The sequence below is a fragment of the Labrus mixtus genome, chromosome 1 (assembly GCF_963584025.1).
Source record: "Labrus mixtus chromosome 1, fLabMix1.1, whole genome shotgun sequence".
Taxonomy (NCBI): domain Eukaryota; kingdom Metazoa; phylum Chordata; class Actinopteri; order Labriformes; family Labridae; genus Labrus; species Labrus mixtus.
Window position 1 is genome coordinate 13,181,827 of NC_083612.1, and position 18,328 is coordinate 13,200,154.

The 18,328-nt window shown below is 39.6% G+C and overlaps 1 protein-coding gene across 1 annotated transcript in view; it reads right to left on the minus strand.

The window, feature by feature from the left end:
* Positions 1-18,328, minus strand: part of trip4 (thyroid hormone receptor interactor 4) — a 73,760-nt gene that overhangs the window by 43,186 nt on the left and 12,246 nt on the right. Inside the window, exon 12 of the mRNA XM_061031274.1 lies at positions 595-697. Coding sequence (XP_060887257.1) covers positions 595-697 — 103 coding nt within the window. The remainder of the gene's footprint in view (positions 1-594; positions 698-18,328) is intronic.

The window sequence follows — 18,328 nt, forward strand, 5'->3', positions numbered from 1 at the left end:
CTTCAAAATAGAGACAAGGTTATCAAATCCATTTAAGCAAAACACTAAAAATGGAAAAAGGGTGCATAACCCCCTGCTTTATTTTTCTCTGAGCCTCCCAAAAAGCCTCCTTTATTGATCTGGGAGGATCTGAAAGAGGCACAGCTGCATAAACAATCCTCTCAAGTCTTTAGAGGGTTTTGAAATATTAACAAAAGAGCTTGCAGGTACATCATTTTGCAGCAGCAGCTATGGCAGCACAGGGAAAATGTCCTATTATAAATCACACAATACTGCAACAACATTGCACATCCAGGCCCGGTTTGTCCCTCAGGCAACCTGACAGCGCAATCCCATCTTTTACAGATGGCTCTCAGGGAAGATCTGTACATGTGTATGCGCGTGTAATTTTGTTTTATTTATGAAAATGTAGTAATCAGAATGTGTGCCGAGCATAATCACTCTTTTACACGTCAATTTGTATATGCATGTATGCGTGCGAGTGCAACGGAGTAAGCAGGTAAAAAAGAAATGAATAAAAGAGAAGAGAAACTGGTCGGCTCAGGCTAATTTCATCCACTCCACTTCCCCTTACATGAAAGAAGAAGGACTTACAGATCTTGTGCCTCCCTTTCATGGGGAATTTCACCAGCATCTCCTGGGGGTTGGTGCAGATGAAGACGAATGGGGAGGCAGACTCCTCACAGGTATCAGGGAACTGCAGAGGTAGGAGAAGGGGGGTAAAGAGAAGAACAGCTTAGCGTCTTACACAGAAACCAGCATGGCCATATTGTGCACAGAATATGTTAGAGCTCATGATGGCGGGTATCACGGCTATGAATCATTCAGTGAGTGTCTGTTTATACACCCACATCGTGCAAGATGTCCTCCATGCCTGATGTAATACTACACGTCTGAGAGCAACTGATCGTTAAGAGTCTCTCTGGGTTTTATGCGCTTTAATTGTACCACTAATGATGCAACTGCTAATGATGGCAACTGCAGCACCAGCACGCCGAAAAGATGAGAGGAAATCTGTTACAATGTTCAGAGAAATCCAAGACATTCAGGGCCTTTTTCAGATGTTGTGCATGCACACTGAGTCAAACAGACAGAAAGTTAAGATTTGCTTTATTGATACCCCATGGGGGAAAGTAATTTGCTACAACAGCTCAATAATGGCAAGGAAAAGAGAAATAAAAACAAGGTTACCAACGGTATTAATATTATTAACAATTACCAATGGGTTGAGTTCAGAAAAAGGGAGTAATCTATTACAAGTAATATGGTAATATCCTGGAAACAAACAAGACCTCCTTTTAGAATCCATTTTCAGCTTACTGAGTAAATATCAACATTTTAGCCAGATATGTCTTGAAATCTTCACGGCACATGTTTCTGTTGATGACACAGAAAAGGGAATAATTTATTTTAGTGGTGAAACACTGATGCTGTCTGTCGTAGCTTGTGAGGTAAATTAGATAAAGCTTTGAAAAATGGGTAAAGCCAAAGTAATTCTTTAGAAACGATCATGTAGATAGCACGTGATAACACTTGGGCTGTTACCGATATAATCTCCTGAAATCTAACATTGTATAGAAAAGAGAAGACGTAACTCAAAGGCACATTAGACAGTTGAAATGCATGCTGTTCATGCGTCCAGTAAATATACATAGAATGGTTGACTATCAACACATCGTTATTCATCTCAAGCATGCTTCTTCTACATCACATGAAACCAGATCCATAACATACTAATACCTCCCACACACATAACACATCATACCACATTCCTACAAAGGTGAGGTTGTTTTACAGCTCATAATTGACAGCAGCCGGCAGCACACAGAGGTCTAGAGACAAGAGAAAAGCTCGCTCTCCCTGTGTTATTGATTGGTCTCTCAGGTGAGAGTCGGGAATTGACTGACACAGTGACAAAGGAGTCATCTTTCCCATCACTGGCAGCCAACGGCTCTCAGCTCATCCAATTTCCTCCGGCGCTATCAGATAGTGCCCATGATTGCATCTAGCCAGCCAGGAAGCGGCTCTTTTCATGACAGCATGCTTTTTCCTCTCCCCCCTCCCTCCCCCCTCCGTCTCTCTTATTCACAGCCTCTCTATCTCCCTCAAAGGAGCACTGAAGGTTGTGACAAATTTGGGGCTTTTAAGGGAAATCAACAGAGTCGGCAACCCATCTGTGTACGGTCCCTGACAAACTAGGGAGAGATGATAGAGATGTTTATTTCAGATTACAGTCCATGTCGGCTGGAGTGTAATACGGCGGTAAGTGATAAAATATGTAAACAGTCAGAGTCGTTATATGTTGGTGGGGACCCTTAAAGAGCCCCTTGGTTCCTTCTTCCAAATAACACAGCAGCGCCAATTAAATTAGATCACTCCTTCAAGTGTGCTGCCCACATGATAAAACTAATCTCCTGACAGTCCTTCAGCTGTGATTTAGAAGGGGTTAACATGATGATAGTTCAGTCCAGAGAAGAGGTGTAATGGGATAAGGATCAGAATTCTATATTTTCTATATAAACATCAAATTCTTGTACACTCAAGTTTTAAACCCGCGGCAGAATGATCCAGTGATTCCATCTCGCGCTTAAGTGCAAACGCATTGGGTCCTTTTGCACGTCACATGAGCAACCCAAACAGGGCCCACTTTAAAAAAAAAAAGAAGTAGAAGAAGAGTGATTTTCCTTTGACCAACGTCTAACGAAGCTTAAGAGCTTACTGGAGAAGAAATATTCCAATAACCATTCAACAGAAAACTGCTTACTTGATTACCAAGTAACTTCTCATTTTGAATCTTAGAATAAGAAAAAAAAGCTAATTATTCTGCTATGCTTCTAAGCATATGAGGTTTTGATTCCCTTGCTTACTACCATTAATTATGTTTTTTTGAGTTTGGACAACTAGTTAAAATGAAACAAGCAATTTGGAGGCATGAGTGAGCCTGTAAAGGGCATTGGTTACTAATTTTACATTATTTCTCCCCTTCGACTTCACGGTAAACTGTTCTTTCTTTCTTTAAAATATTTAACTTTTGGGCTTTTATATCCTCTTGTTCAGATAGGACAGCTGATAGAGCAGGAAACCGGGGAGCCAGTGGCGATTCTAGAGTCTGTTGGGGTCCTAGTCAAAGACGACCACGACAACCACCATCATGCCAGTGTTCCAAAACTCTTCTTTCTTTTTTCACTCCCAGACAGATAACTCCTCTTTTCATTTTCCCTTAGTAGTTTAATTGTAATGAAGGAATAAGACATGAGAGGCTAAGCAGGGCAAAGAGAGAGAGAGAGAGTGCTGTCAAATGGGGCCCCATTAGGGGGGTTTCCGACGGGCATTGCAAAATTTGCACATTTTGAGCTACTGCTGCAGTTTTAAGTTTGTCAGTCTTGGGGGGCCCTCACTGGTCAGGGGCCCCAAGCAGTTGCCTGCCTCGCCTGTTGATAAGCAGCAGGGGAGCAAGAGGATGGGGAATAAAATGCAGGACCCAAACTGGGACCAGTCGCCTCTAATCATGCAAGAATTTTCATATAAGAGTTACTAAGAAAGAGAATTGATTATTACTAAGTAGATAATCTGTTTTAATATGATGATGTCAAAGGTAAAAAAAAATACAATCAGGCGTATAATAGTGAAGTCCTTTTTCATATAATTACAAAAGATCTCATGTTGCACAAGATGGCTGTATTGTTTGAGGTGCCTAAGGAAACAAAATGGTGGTGGTCTTGCTAAACTCAGATGAAATGAGCGTATAGCTGCAGCCAGACTTTGAGTGCGTTCATGTGAAACCCCGCCAGTTGCCTGCTCTTTCATCCTCCATTAGCTAATTAGCATTTAAAGCTGTTGAATGTGCTGCTGCTCTGCCTCTCCGCCTCCCCCACACCTAATTGTTTCCATCCCATGTTAATCAAAAGGGCATGAAACATTGTGGTTGTGTGACAAGGAGGTTTGCTAAAGCCCTCCATATTCATCAGGAAGGATCTAATGTAGTCGAAGTGGACCTGCTTACAAATGCAATTAAAAGGGAGCAGGCTGACAAACACAGGTATTGAATTAAGCAACAGTTAAGTGGAATTGCATAAAAAACACTGCAGGTGACAATTACCATCACACTCAACTCGGCAGTGCTGGTTTCCTACGATGAAAGGTGTGTGTTACAGCCCTAGGGCATTCTGGGTAGAGGTAGTGTTGTGTTTGACATGGGAAAGATCTGAGGATGTATGTATAGGTCTTGTGACAGGTGCATAAAAAAAGCCCCGGTGGAAATTGAATATCACTAGTTGGTTGCTTCAGGCAAATAACCAGGGAGTTAGAAGTCAGACATTTGGGGGGCAAGGACTCTGCATGCAGCTTTCACTTACTCATAAATATCTCAGAACTTTTACTTATGAATATCACTGACAGTTGGCTAATAATCAGAGAGAAATGCATCTCTCTATCGCTCTCAAACCCTCTGGCTGTCTTGCAAAATGTTAATTCTTCTGCAAAATACAGACAAACAAACATTCACCTTGCAAGTGTGGCAACCCATGATCATTAAATAAATTTTAAAAAATACAGTTTTGCTTTAGTTTTAACAGTGAAAGCTTCTATAATCCAGTCATGCAAGTAGTATGTCATTCAGCAAAATGAAGAAATGTGCTGAAGAGCTGGAATAGAAATGTGGCACCACTCAAATGTCTGTCTGGTAAAATTGAAGCGTTAGCTCAAATGTATTTGTTCATAAATGTTTTTGTTGATAGAAGAGAGAAAAAAAATACAAGATCTTTACATACGGGAATTAGCATGAAGGCTAAATAACATCTGTAATCCAAGGCAGGTGCCAATAAAGCATCATTACAATTAAACATGCTTTGATACAAATACTCAAGACACAAGTATAAAACGAGAACTGCGGACTGTAAGCCCTTTCCAAAGCTTACACAGCAGAAAGATAGCTTAGCTTAGCACAATACTTGAAAGAGCAGGATGTTTCGGCTAGCTCAAGCAGCCTCTAAAGCTTCCTCAGTAACCGTTTCTATTCATCTGTTTAATCATGACCATGACTAAAATGTCAAAAAAGACAGTTGTTTTTTTTGCCAGGTCACTTCCCTTTCCAGAGTCAAGTCACCCTTACCTTTCAAAAGAGGGCTAACAGACCGCTCACAGTAGGCTCAAATTTACAATACAGACTTCAGATTGGTGATTGGTGTTATCTTCTTTTCTAACCATTGGCAAAAAAGTGTGAATCCCCCAACGTAACACGACCACAAAACATTATTGATCACTTAATTTTCCTTATAGAGCCCAGGGCTGTGGCTCTGTTGCCGCGTGTCATTACCCACTTTCTCTCTTCTTGATTTCTGACTCTATCCTAAAGGCATAAAAAGTCAAAAAATACATCTTTAAACGTTTTTTTCCTCTGTGTTTACCATCCGCTCTTTTAGCTAGACAATGTGACACTATGTACCCAAACAGTTTAAACTAAACGATCTCTTTATTGGCAGGCTAATCACACCTACGTGCTATGTTAATACATGGTGCAGTGGGAGTTCAGAAGGCAACATGCTGTAAAAATGGATTCAAAACATTTGAACAAGCTGAGCCACGCTGAACTAAAATCTACATACAAAACACTAAACAGGGTGAGGAAGAGTTGAAAAGTGCTTACAGCTCCTTAGCTTCTTCAGAGACTGCCAATTCAATAAACTGCCCGCTGTTTAATTTGATGGGATCAAGCCTGAGGGGATTCAACAATAACAAACTGTAATAATATGAAATTCACAAGTTCATTGGGAGAAGTTAAAAAGGATTGAGGGAAACTGGAAAGTCTTAGGCTATTATAAATGTAATACTGTCTTAGTTACATGGCAGAGAGAGGGCACAGTGGTTACAATATGTATCTTTTTAAACATTAATATAGAAGATGTCTATTTTTGCTTTATTTCCTTTGTTAACTGTTTTTTGCACCAATACACCAAGACAAATTCCTTGTATGTGTAAATGTACTTGGCAATAAAAAACAATTCTGATTCTGAGATAGCATCATATAACCACACTAAATATAACTTCAAGTAATGACTTCCTTAAAAGAGAAGCCAAACTCCTTCTGGGTTTGTTGTTCTGAGCTCTGTGTTCACACTGATGAGCTTTTTTTTACGAGGCTCAAACATTCATCCTGCAGTCAACTCTTTCTGTGGCCTATTAACTTCCATTCATATAACCCTCATTCATGTCGTGATGTGAGGAGTCACGCAGCAGTGACACAGTGAGTCGAATTGGCAGGGAAATCTGTTGAGATGGCCGTATGTTTTTAATCAAAATATGGAGAATTGACATCGGTGATTCTGTAATGTAGAGACGGCAACAGACGAGTTAGGATGCCGATTGATAGCTGTGTCGATGTTCGGTCCCACCTCTACACCATCTGAGTCTTTCATCAGCACATAATGTATTTTCTCTACATTATTCATTTCAAGTGCAGTCCAAAATACCTTGAGTTCCAACCAACATTTGCTGAAAACAACATCCATCTCAATAAAATGCACTAATACAGAACCAGGATTTGACAGCAGGAACACAAACCGTTGAGTCCAAGCTTGTCAAGTAACGACTCAACAAGCCAACACTGTTCCCTCTCCTCGCTCTACAATGTCTCTCTCTCTCTCTCTGGCTCCTTTCAGCTGCTGTCGGCAATTAAGGGCAGCAGAGACAAGTAATCTCCTTCTGGGCGACAGGGCCAGACCAGAACAGGCATGTGGAGTGGTCTGTGAAGTGGGAGGGGTGGGTGTGTGGTGGGGGGGGTAGGGGACTGCGAGGCTGGCCCCAGCCAGGCCCTGCTTGGCTGCACTCAATCTCAGCCCAATAAAAAGCCCTTCATTGGCAGGGTGCAACTGAGCCAGACGGGCTGGGAGCATGTGGCTTTTAAAAATGAGGAGGGTGGAATGAGGGGGGAGGGAGAGAAGGGAAAAAGGAGAGACGGGGGAGAAGCAGGGAGTAGAAATGAGGATTATGATTCGGTAAGAAAGACAGATAATAAGAGGGTAAGGTGAGCGAGAAACACAGAGGCCGAGATTTTGATAGATAGGGAACTACACAAAGCCGACTGTGTCTTCCCCGTCACTTTTGAAATACTGCTTAGCCAGTTCTGTCAAGGCTGGTTTCACCCTGGGAATGAAGAAACAGATGGGTTTTCTCTGAGCTATGGGCTACATGTGGGAGGTGAAAGGGTGTTGTTGGGGAAATGTATGCAGCAGCAATGGTTCCACAATGGTTCTTTAATCTATCGTGTTCAGCAAAACAACGCAAGCCTGTTTCTGGCATTCATTAACCCTCGCACAGACGCAGCTGCCCTCAGGAAACTGCACTGTAACTGCCTCTCACATTTTTTGCACGCACTTTGTGCATTATTTGTTTTTCCATCGCTGCACAAAACAGGAACTAGAGCACAGACATGCAAACAAACACACTGGTCATACATGGATCATATAACACAATTCTAAATAATGTATCTAAATCAAATGCAGAATCCAAAACCAATGTAATGCAATTTAAATGTACAATGTAAATGAATACCAGTTTTTTTGTGCTTTTAGCCGTTATGCTCCAAGCTACTGTGACAACCTATCATGTTATGTTAGGAGTGCTTCAATACTAATGTCTTTAAAAACAAAACATACATTTTTAGCTGTCCCTTTCAGTCGTCTGGTTTCTACGGAGGAGGTCATACATCCATACATTTCATTCACCCCGTTGTCCTGTGATAAAGAGTTAATATGTCTTTTGTCATTTAGATGCAATTTTTTAAAGGGCCAAATAAGAGAGGACAGTGGGAGTTATCATTGCAGACAGGCCTATATTTTTGGTTTGATTGTACTTGTATGAGAATCCACTCTGTTTTCTGATGAACTCCAAAAATGCAAACTCATTCCTCCGTCTGTTTCACGTTAAAAAAGCCTTCCAGCGGGTTCAGGAGAAATAATCCTTTAATGTCACTTTACTGTGGAACATCTGCAGGAAGTGTTGAGTTTCATTAAGAGAAACTTAACATCATGAAAGGCGGCAAAGCAGACTCCATCAATGAGCGAGAACAGTGTTTAAAATGGAAAAAAATAAACCACAGGAAGTCATGCTTCAGATGGCAGTCATGGTGCAAAGATGTTAACAGAACAGAATTTGCCATGTGTCATTATTGTTTTAGTACCGTGTCTTATATAACATCACTTAAATGAAATAATAAATCTCAAAACTAAAAGCCTTTTTTATATTAGACATTCCCAACTTTAGAATTGGATCAATGTATATGTACAATTTTTAATTTTTATTATTCTTTTCCATGAATAAGGGATGACCCGCTTTTGTTACAATAATATGGTTGCATCAGAAGCACAGGTAATTAGGAACTTTGTGTAACTGACTTTAAAGCATCAGATATTTAAAACGGCTCAACTTGAACAGGATACTGGAGTCACTGTGGCCAACACCCAAATTACACCATGTGTGTCCAAGCAGACAGTTACCTAGTTGTTTTCTAGACTTCAGTTGAACCTTGTTTGTTTTGTTTCCACACCACTCGATCATTTTTGAGAAGTATAGTTTTGCCCAAGATTACTACCTCTTAAAGGAAGTTCTTGCCACTGTAATCTTGCTCATGATGGATTAATGTTGGGTCCTTGTAGATAATATCACAACGAGTAGGGTCTTTTACTTATTGTTAAATATAATATCATAGAATGGTATGGTTTGGAATAGTATAGTATGGTATTGTATGGTATGGTTTGGAATGGTATAGCATGGTTTGGAATGGAATAGTATGGTTTGGAATGGGATAGCATGGTATTGAATGGTATAGCATGGGTTGGAATGGTATAGCATGGTATGGTATGGAATGCTATAGCATGGTTTGGAATGGTATAGCATGGTTTGGAATGGCACAGTATGGTTTGGAATGGTATTGAACGGTATAGCATGGTTTGGAATGTTATAGCATGGTACGGTATGGAATGTTATAGCATGGTTTGGAATGTTATAGCATGGTACGGTATGGAATGTTATAGCATGGTACGGTATGGAATGTTATAGTATGGTTTGGAATGTTATAGCATGGTACGGTATGGAATGTTATAGCATGGTTTGGAATGTTATAGCATGGTTTGGAATGTTATAGCATGGTACGGTATGGAATGTTATAGCATGGTACGGTATGGAATGTTATAGCATGGTTTGTAATGGTATAGCATGGTACGGTATGGAATGTTATAGCATGGTTTGTAATGGTATAGCATGGTACGGTATGGAATGTTATAGCATGGTTTGGAATGTTATAGCATGGTACGGTATGGAATGTTATAGCATGGTTTGTAATGGTATAGGCCGCGATCACACCAAGACGCGCAGCTACAGGCGCGGCTGCTCGTAAAAGCGCATCGGGCTGGTGCGCCTGGAGCCAAGCTGCGTGCACAACGGGGTGATTAAATGTTATTTGGTAACAGAAAAGTGGATTCAAGCAGACTCTGAGCTCTTGCCGTTGCTGTTCTATTGGATGAGGAGGGGGGGAAACAAAAAATAACCAGAGATTTTGGGTTCATGACATACTGAACAAAAGGAAACAGTATGGTGAATACCACCATCTCTTTAGCGAGTTGTGTCTGGATGACGAGCGTGTACACGCTAGTCATTCTTCATCTTCGTGGGAGAGAAAGAGGTAAAGTAGTAAGGCCCGCCTCTTGACTGATTTGATTGGCTGCCTGTGCCACCTGTAAGATTGAAAAGTTGAGAATATTTTAACTTTAAAGCGTGTCTAAAAACCACTAGAAAAAGGCGACGCACAGTACAAGAAAAGAGTGCGCGCCAGTCTATACCATATGAAAATAATGGTTTGCTGGCGATGCCCTTCTAGTGACGCATGTGATCAGGGCCATAGCATGGTTTGGAATGGTATTGCATGGTATGGAATGGTATAGTATGGTTTGCAATGGTATAGCATGATTTTGAATGATATAGTATGTTTGGAATGGAATGGTATAGTAGGGTATGTTAGGATATGGTACTGTATGGTTTGGAATGGTATAGTATAGTATCTGGTATAATATATAGTATCGACTTGTATCATATCATATTCTATCTTCCTATCGTAGCTACAATATTAACCCTTGGTTGAACTATTGAATAATTAAATCCCTTTTTTTAAGCACTTTAACTGCAATGATATGTTTCCCACACCACAAATTGAAACTTTGTCTGCCATCACATGTCTGAACACGCGGTGCAAATGTGTACCCACGGCAAGTTTGTACTAAAGCTTTGGATCACAAAGTTTAAACTCAAAGCGTTTAAAACACTTAAGGTCCAAACATGGTGCTATTTCAGCTCTCTTTGTCCCTTTCATTGGAGCTCAGGCAAACTGAGCTGCACAGTGATGATTAAAAATTTAATGCACTCCTTCACCTCCACAATCAACTGGTGTCAAGTTGGAGAGTGAACATTAATTATCGAGGAGTGTCCGACACTGGCTCCTGATTTTTACATTATTAATATGCTGAACACAACCAGACACATGTCTCATTATTAGACGCTCAGCACTGGGGCCAGGATTTTCCAATTACTGCCACCTTGTCAGTCTGCTCGACAGCAAAAGAAAAAAGAAGTGTTTCTGTCACCCTAAAAAATGCTCCCGTTTTCAGTATGACTAAAAGGTCAAATGACTCATTTTGTGCTGGAAAAAAAAAAAGAAACTACATATTTTACTGTGCGCTTTATGATCAAATCATTCCTGCAGTGTTACATTACAACATCAAGATATGCATTTATGTAATACGAGAGTTTAGCAAGAGGATTGTTTTTAATTGACTACAAAACATGACCTTTAATTCACTCTTCCAGAAATGTCTGAAAACCAAACTCAGTGGTGTTTGGGTTCCTGAGTTACCCCGAAGAGCACACAGCTTGGTTGACTTACCGTCTTTACTAGTGACTGAATCTGGATCATCTCTACTGTAGCCTCCAGCACCTTTAGGCTGACCAGTGCTCAGTTGGATGACCTGTTAGGTAGGTCAGGCTTTCACATGGAAAACGACCTACAGGCGATCTATTTCAGCTGCAGAGGGCATGTTTGACTGTCTGCTGTTAGTGACAGTTCCTTTGTGTCCCGCGAGTCAAATGTCAGCTGCAATTATGCCAGCATGTGTTTCTATAAATAAAAATTCCTGCTGTATTTTGTATGTATGCAAATATATATTTTTTCAAATTTAGGACAGATCCAGCTTTTCTGCTTTTCTGTAGCAATGACATAATGTTGGGAAAACCTAACATCTGATTGGATTTTGTAGCACAGTGTCATGAAAATGTATTTGCTCAGGTTCAATGATGCATTGAGCATTTATGCTTCGCATTGGGTGAAAAAATGTGTTTGCCTTTTGTCTACACGCGCATTTTGCAGAATAACTATTAAAATAAGATACCTTTATGGTTTTATATGGAGGTGTTGTTTGGTTTTAATCTTTAAGAGCCAACTGTGGCTTTAGTATTCTCTTGATGTAAAAGACTTGAAGCTGTCTGTCACCAGTCCACCATCCCCCAATAAAAATCCCCTCGAAGCCTGAGTAGCAAAACATACATTAAACTTAGTTTCCGCTCCTATTTCTCAAAGGAAAAACAATTCAGCAATTCAAGAAAACATGCAGGTAAAGAGCAAGCCATACATTAGCCTCTTAGCTAGCAGAAGTGCTGACAGGTGTACTGAAGTCATGTGTTTTTGCAGTGAGATTCACACAGACTTCCTCGCTTAGCCCAGTTCCCATTTCCCAGCCATGTTTATGACTTCACCTCCTGCAGTGGCCCTCGGGCGAGAAGAAAACAAGACTGCCTCTCAAAAGTCGAAGCTTTTTAGACTCAACACGCTAACTGCTGGAACTTTCCAAGGAAAATGGTTTTCTCTTGTACTCACAGTTAAGCTTCTGTTTGCACAAGTGCAGTGGCACAAAAAAACACATTTCCAATTGTGCAGCAGAAATAGCATTCTGAAAAAGTGAGCATTTCTTTGACACTAAGGTAGTGGGAAAAATATAATGCAATGCATTTAATAAAAAGCTGAAGCTTCAAATCCCAGGAATTGAAAATAAATAGATGCTATTATGAATGAGTTGAAGTATCAGACCACAGCACTACATTTACAGCCAAACCCTGCAATGTAGTAGTTTTATTCTACAACAAACACACCCACACTGAAACACACAGCAGGGACCCCTGCAGACAATTACCTTGTCTGCTTTAAAACCTTCACTTCAAAGTAAAATTCCAGGGAATCTAAGGCATTAAAAAGTCTTATTTTCCACCACAATCTTGTTTTATCAGTGCCACAAATCCAGCCCTCCTTAACACAGGTGCTGTCAGCGAAAAGGTTCGTATTTTAAGCGAGGCAACAAACCACTTTGCTGTGGGCATTTGATTTCATAATGTGGAAATTGAGAGGGACCGGGGGAGTTTATGAACATGTCTGTCTCTTAAGGTGAATATTTGCTTTGATAATCTGACACTGGGGTACAGCCCTCCCATCTGTGTTCACTCAGCCTCTGTGGGAAATAACTGCCTCTACCCTCCTTCTCTGGAGGCTGCCTACAAGCACAGTTTGAAAAAAAAGGAGCACAGAAGGAAGGCTGTCCCTTGATTCTTATCAAAGGCGAGTTTTAGGTTTCTCTAAGCCCATGGGTAAGCACAAGGGCTTACAATAGATAAGATGATCCCACTGAAACAGAAACAAAGGACAGAAATGCTGAACAAAAGGTCTTGAATAAGAGCCCTTTACAAGTCGTTATTTGTAAAATGTTTATTTATATAGTTTTGCAAAAAGGGGCTTAAATGTTGTTGTTGTTTTTTGGGTAGGTCGGACAGACTTTGGGGTTATATAGATACTGACATTTTCATCGCATTGATACAATTCAGGGTCATAACTACTCACAGAGCTGTGAGTGACCTTCATTGAGAAACTAAAGTGTCTGCTGTATCAGTCAAGCTTTCATCCTAGCACAGCTCATATGCATGTCACAATGACATGATGCAGAATAAGCAGTCATTGTTTTTAGTAATTTCATAAACAATGGTTCCCTGATTTAAGACAAAAGAAGAAGAAAAAAAATGCAGCCCTCTGGTTGCTAGCCAACAACTGTCAATTTTGGCAGCTGGAATGACAACTGCTCATGGCAAATCATTACAGCTGTAGCCAGGTAGCTAATTATACAAGCGTCCGCTCTGCGAGTAGTTTGACAAAGCTGTTAATGCTTCCAGCTGACTTAAGAATCCTGTGGAAGGATGATAAATATTCACTTGATGGCTACGTGATAAATTATTTAATGCCTGAGGCTAAAGTAAAAAATAAAAAAATAAAAAAACAGATTGTTTACAAGCTGATGACACATTGTAGATGATATGGAAAAAAATAGTCCTGCTATCATCAGTTGTCAGATAAGGAATATTGTATACAGTTTTGTTTTTAAAGTGTCTTAATTTTTTCATCATTTAATTACTAAGAAGAAATAGGCTTTTGAAATAAATGCACACTGATGTGTTTGGCAAATATGAAGTTCTCTTGAATAGAGGATGAAGTTGCTCATATTCAAATAAATATGTAAATAATAAATAACAATTATCTCGGGTTCTCCAAAGGAAAAAAGAAAATCAAAGCTACGTAACTACCCAAAGATCTGCAAATTCTAAGTTGCCAGTTAAAGGAAGAATGTGCCAAATTTGACACATAAATATAGCAGAAATCAAGTACATGTATTTCCTCTGTAAATGTTTCTCTGAGTCATGACTGTCTACAATGAGTGAGAAGCCCTGGCTGTGTTGTTGTGGGAGCCGTGTTTACATCATGTTTACAAGGAACGGCCGGCTCCTCCCCTTGCGTATGAAAGCAGATTTAATAAAGGACAAGAGAAAAGAAGAATATCATATTCATTTCTTATTTAGATGCCATGTGAGTGTCTTTAGATCACTCGTCTTTTAGATCATGAATGTACATGCAATATGAAGCTACGAGCAAACTAAAGTGGGCTAACATTAGCCTGCTAACACAACAGTTGCAGCCTGAGCCAAGGACCATTTTGTGGTGTGAGGTATGTAGTTGGAAGTAGAGTGGAGGCTTCAGTATGTTGCATAGGTGTGGCCAAACATCAGTTTGTTTTGGTTTCATGCTGGTGCTCAAGGGCGACGTCTACTGGATAAAAAAATCGCAGTGTCCCTTTAATAATTGCATCTTATCTCATAGTTTGTCTTTTGTCATGTTGCTGTTACATTTGGTCACTGGTCATTATCTACTTACATTATCCTTTCATGTAGTCATGGTTTTATTTGTCCCTATTGTTAAGTATTCTTATTGACTCTAAAATAGATAAATAATGACATCTTGGCATTGGAAGTAATGCTTGATCACAAGAGGTATGGAGGTAGTTAGCCTGTATCTAACATCAAAGCCACTCAGTAAGTTTCATATAATGCTGAACATTTGGTTTTCCAAAGGACACCATCCTCTGAACTCTGAACAAATGCCAAACGTCTCCCCCTGCAGTTCTTTTCACATCGCCTCTTCATGTGGAGAGAAAGTAACTTTTACAGGTCACTGTGTCCACGTATGATTGATAATACCATTACCCACTTGCAAGCCAAACTGCTTCCCCTTTCAACATGAAATATCCACAAGCATTCATTCTTAAGTAAGACCAGACAATCATGGTGGTAATACTTTATGTCCTTTCTTTTGGTGGTGGTTGCTCTCAAAAGGTTTTCTCTCAAAATACCAAATTATTATCATACTATTCTGAAAAAAACAAACTTTGTATTTTACATGAGATGACGTTTTTTCCCCACACATTTTCAGTTAACGACTGCAAAAGATGATAAGAGAGATTCATATGTGCCAGAATATTTAGCATTTTATCTGCCTTTTGTACTTTTCTTCCAAATCTCTGTGAACACTAAATTGCTTCTTAAACAGCGAATTTGAACTTAAAGAAGAAAGGATGACTCAGTTACTTCTGTTCCACTATTATTTCATGCTAACTCAATATTACTGGTGAAATAGCTTCAGAGAAAGACTTTCGATATAAACTGAATAAAGTTTTCCACGCACACAGTTCATCTGGGGATAACATACCTATGTGCTTTAAACACTCAGCAGTCAATGTACAGTTTGAAGATATGTGAAGAGCCAGCAATATTCATGTGATCGCTGAATGGTTGTTCTTTCTACACACTGACCACCAGAAATTCGAGAGGGAAGAAAATGATGTTGCTTGTGAATCAATATTCTACTTCACAGACTGAGCCTGCAAAAGCATTTAATGGCATATTTGCCAAGTGGAGCGTAGCAAAAGAGTGTGTGCAATGTGCTTCAAGGACTTTGACTGAATACGGCAAAGGCACAAGAAATAAAGAGTAGAAGCTGGCAGTGGAGTGAGACTGCAAATTCATTATTGTTTATTAAGGCTGGTCTCTTTAATTACTCAATGGCATGTTGTCCAAATGAACACATGCTGCTCTGAATTTGGATACATGTCTGTTTTAAACACATACTTTTACAAAAGACTCTTCTGTGGAGAGCTTTAACTAAATAAAAGAAAGCATGCAGAATGAAGAGAAGTTAGTTTAGCTGAGAAAACACTCAAATGAGCCTAAAGAGGTGATTAACTAAAATACATTCTGCTCCTCTGGTGAGAAAAGTATTTCCCTATAAATTAATTCTGACTTTTGGATAAATATATTTTCTGTTGTCTCAAATCTTCTTTAAGTGGTTATGTGTTCATAAGAACCTTTTTAGTTTATTCAGATGTAGTTGTTGGGATTTTAAAGCGCATGAAGGACTTGAAAATAACTGGTAAGAAAGAATCCAATACATGAAAGGTGGATGATTGGCTAACTGCAAAGAAATATTACTGATCAATATCCAGCCCACTAAACCTTCTCTCAACCCACTCAAATGACTGTAGATATAAGAGAGGGGACTGTGCCAGAAGATTCTCAACCTTCTTAACCCAACCCTCAATACAAGGATTATGCAATTCATTTTAAACTATTTTTTAATAGTCCTATCTAACAGTGACATTATCCTGGGGAAAGGTCAGACCTACTGGCTTCATAGGATATTGGAGTCACACATAATTTTTAGTTTGCTTCACACCAAGCGTGAAAGATTAATGGCACTGGTAGCATAGACAGTTTCCCTCGCCGCCCTCCTCTTTCTCCATACTTTCCTCCCCTCTGATGTCGCTAGCAGGAAGTTGCTGAGCAGACATGTCACCCAGCCGAGTACAATTGAGTTTGTAATCTTTGACCCTGCAGTGGCAGAGAGTCTCTCCCTCTCTGTCTCTCCGGTTTCTCCCTCTCTAAGAAAGATACTTGTGGTTGAACTGCTGCTGGGTCCGGGCTTGACTGGATAAAGATCTTTTCTCAAATGAACACACGCAGGCATGTGTGAAAGTAAGAAATTGCATAGGCATGCCTGGGGAATGTTCAGCAGAAACATTCAGAAATCAGCCAAATGTAATGAGTGCAGTAATGCCTGTGCTCAAGTTTGGAAGGAAACAAGCATAAAGAATAATGATTAAATTGAGAGTGCTTCCATTTCCTGACAACACAGCAGCAGGAAAACACAGTCACCCACTGACTCTCTGCAAAGTACTTACTGACTACGCTGCACAGCCTTCATTCATTTCCTCATTACAAAACAGAAAACTGGCATAGACACTGGCCTCATGAGGAGACATTTTGGGGCATCAAAAACAAACACCAGATGTTGAGATGGGAGATAACTGTCACACATATTGATTCTACGCTTCATTAAAGCTTATTGTGAGGGGTTCAAGTTTGCCTCTGGCAAGGCGCTAAATACATCACAACAAATCTACAGAGGTCTTATTTTTCCTGTTTTGTGCAAACACTGTTTAACACAGTCGAGGTCATTATTATTTTAAGAGCGCACCAGCCGAGGACCAGAAGACTGTGCAAATAAACTACCGACAGAAAAGCTTACACAGTTACATGAGCTTGGATCAGACACTTGTCTGCAGAGCTTTTCAGACAGAATTACACACATACCTCTTCAAAAACAGCAACAGCTAAACATACTTTAACCACAAAATCACAGGCTTTTTTGTGTGGGCTGTATGCTTTCCAGTCCATTGACTTCATTTAATGTCTTTGATTTTCTTCATTTGATTCTAGGGCTGCATGATATTGAGGCTAAAAGTCACAATGAAGAAACAGAAAATCCCAGATCCAGTGTTTTACCACATTTGACATCGCACGTTACATACGTAACAATTTTAACTTCCAGTGCTTTTTCCATACAGTATACGTACAAGCCATAAAGTAGGGTCGTTAGATACTAAAATTATGATCTTTGATAGGATACTAGTAGAAATACAAAAAACATTGATACCTGTTTTGATACCATGGCAACAAAAATAGAAGTCCATGGCACTGAATATTTGGTAATTTATCATTTTGAATTGCCAATAGCAAACTTCATTTCCCAAATAAGTTGGAAATGTTTCAGTACCGAAAACCTAGCAGCTGTATTAGCGCAGTTTGCTGTCACCTCCTCTGCTCTCTGTCTGTTTATAAGAGACATAAATGTAGCTATGTGCTTCTTTAGGAGGCTCCAAAAAACCTTGAGACTTGCGCTCTTTCTTGTCTTGTTTCCAAACCCCAAACATGTGGTATTAAAAACTATCAAAGTACTTTGACAACCAACCACACAGATCTGTGGTCTGAAATTAGCGAGCAGTCTCAAGAAACTATTATGACTTGCATTAAATGTGTAAGCAGAAAAGCTAACTAAACAGCTAGGTATCAATATTTGAATAAAGCCCAACATAACAAGCAAAGATCTAAAGCTAGAATCTATATGCCACAAAAAGTCAAAAAGCAATAACTGCTGTAAAGGCTCTTAAATCTCTTCAGTATCAGTACTAGTTGTTTTACATAATGCCGAATGCTACAGAGAACATTTTGAGGGCGCAGCTCTGATTTATATTCCATTGGACCATTCAAAGTCCATCCATCTTAATGCTAAAATGAGTATCGCAAAGTAGATCATAACAGAATAATATTTTAAGCTCATTATCCAAAATCTTCACAACATTCTCAATCTACATCAAATCGTCTTATCTGCCAACTACAGAGCAGGTACGTGTTAATTTTCCGAACCTATTCTGCAGCATTAAAAAATAGGATTCAACTCTGTTATATTATGAGTAGCCCGCAGCCTTTCTTGTTTATTATCTAAATGACTGTAAGCGGAGTAATGACTACATAATGACTTTGACACTAACAATATTACTTCCAGTTCAGTAAAGAGGCGAAA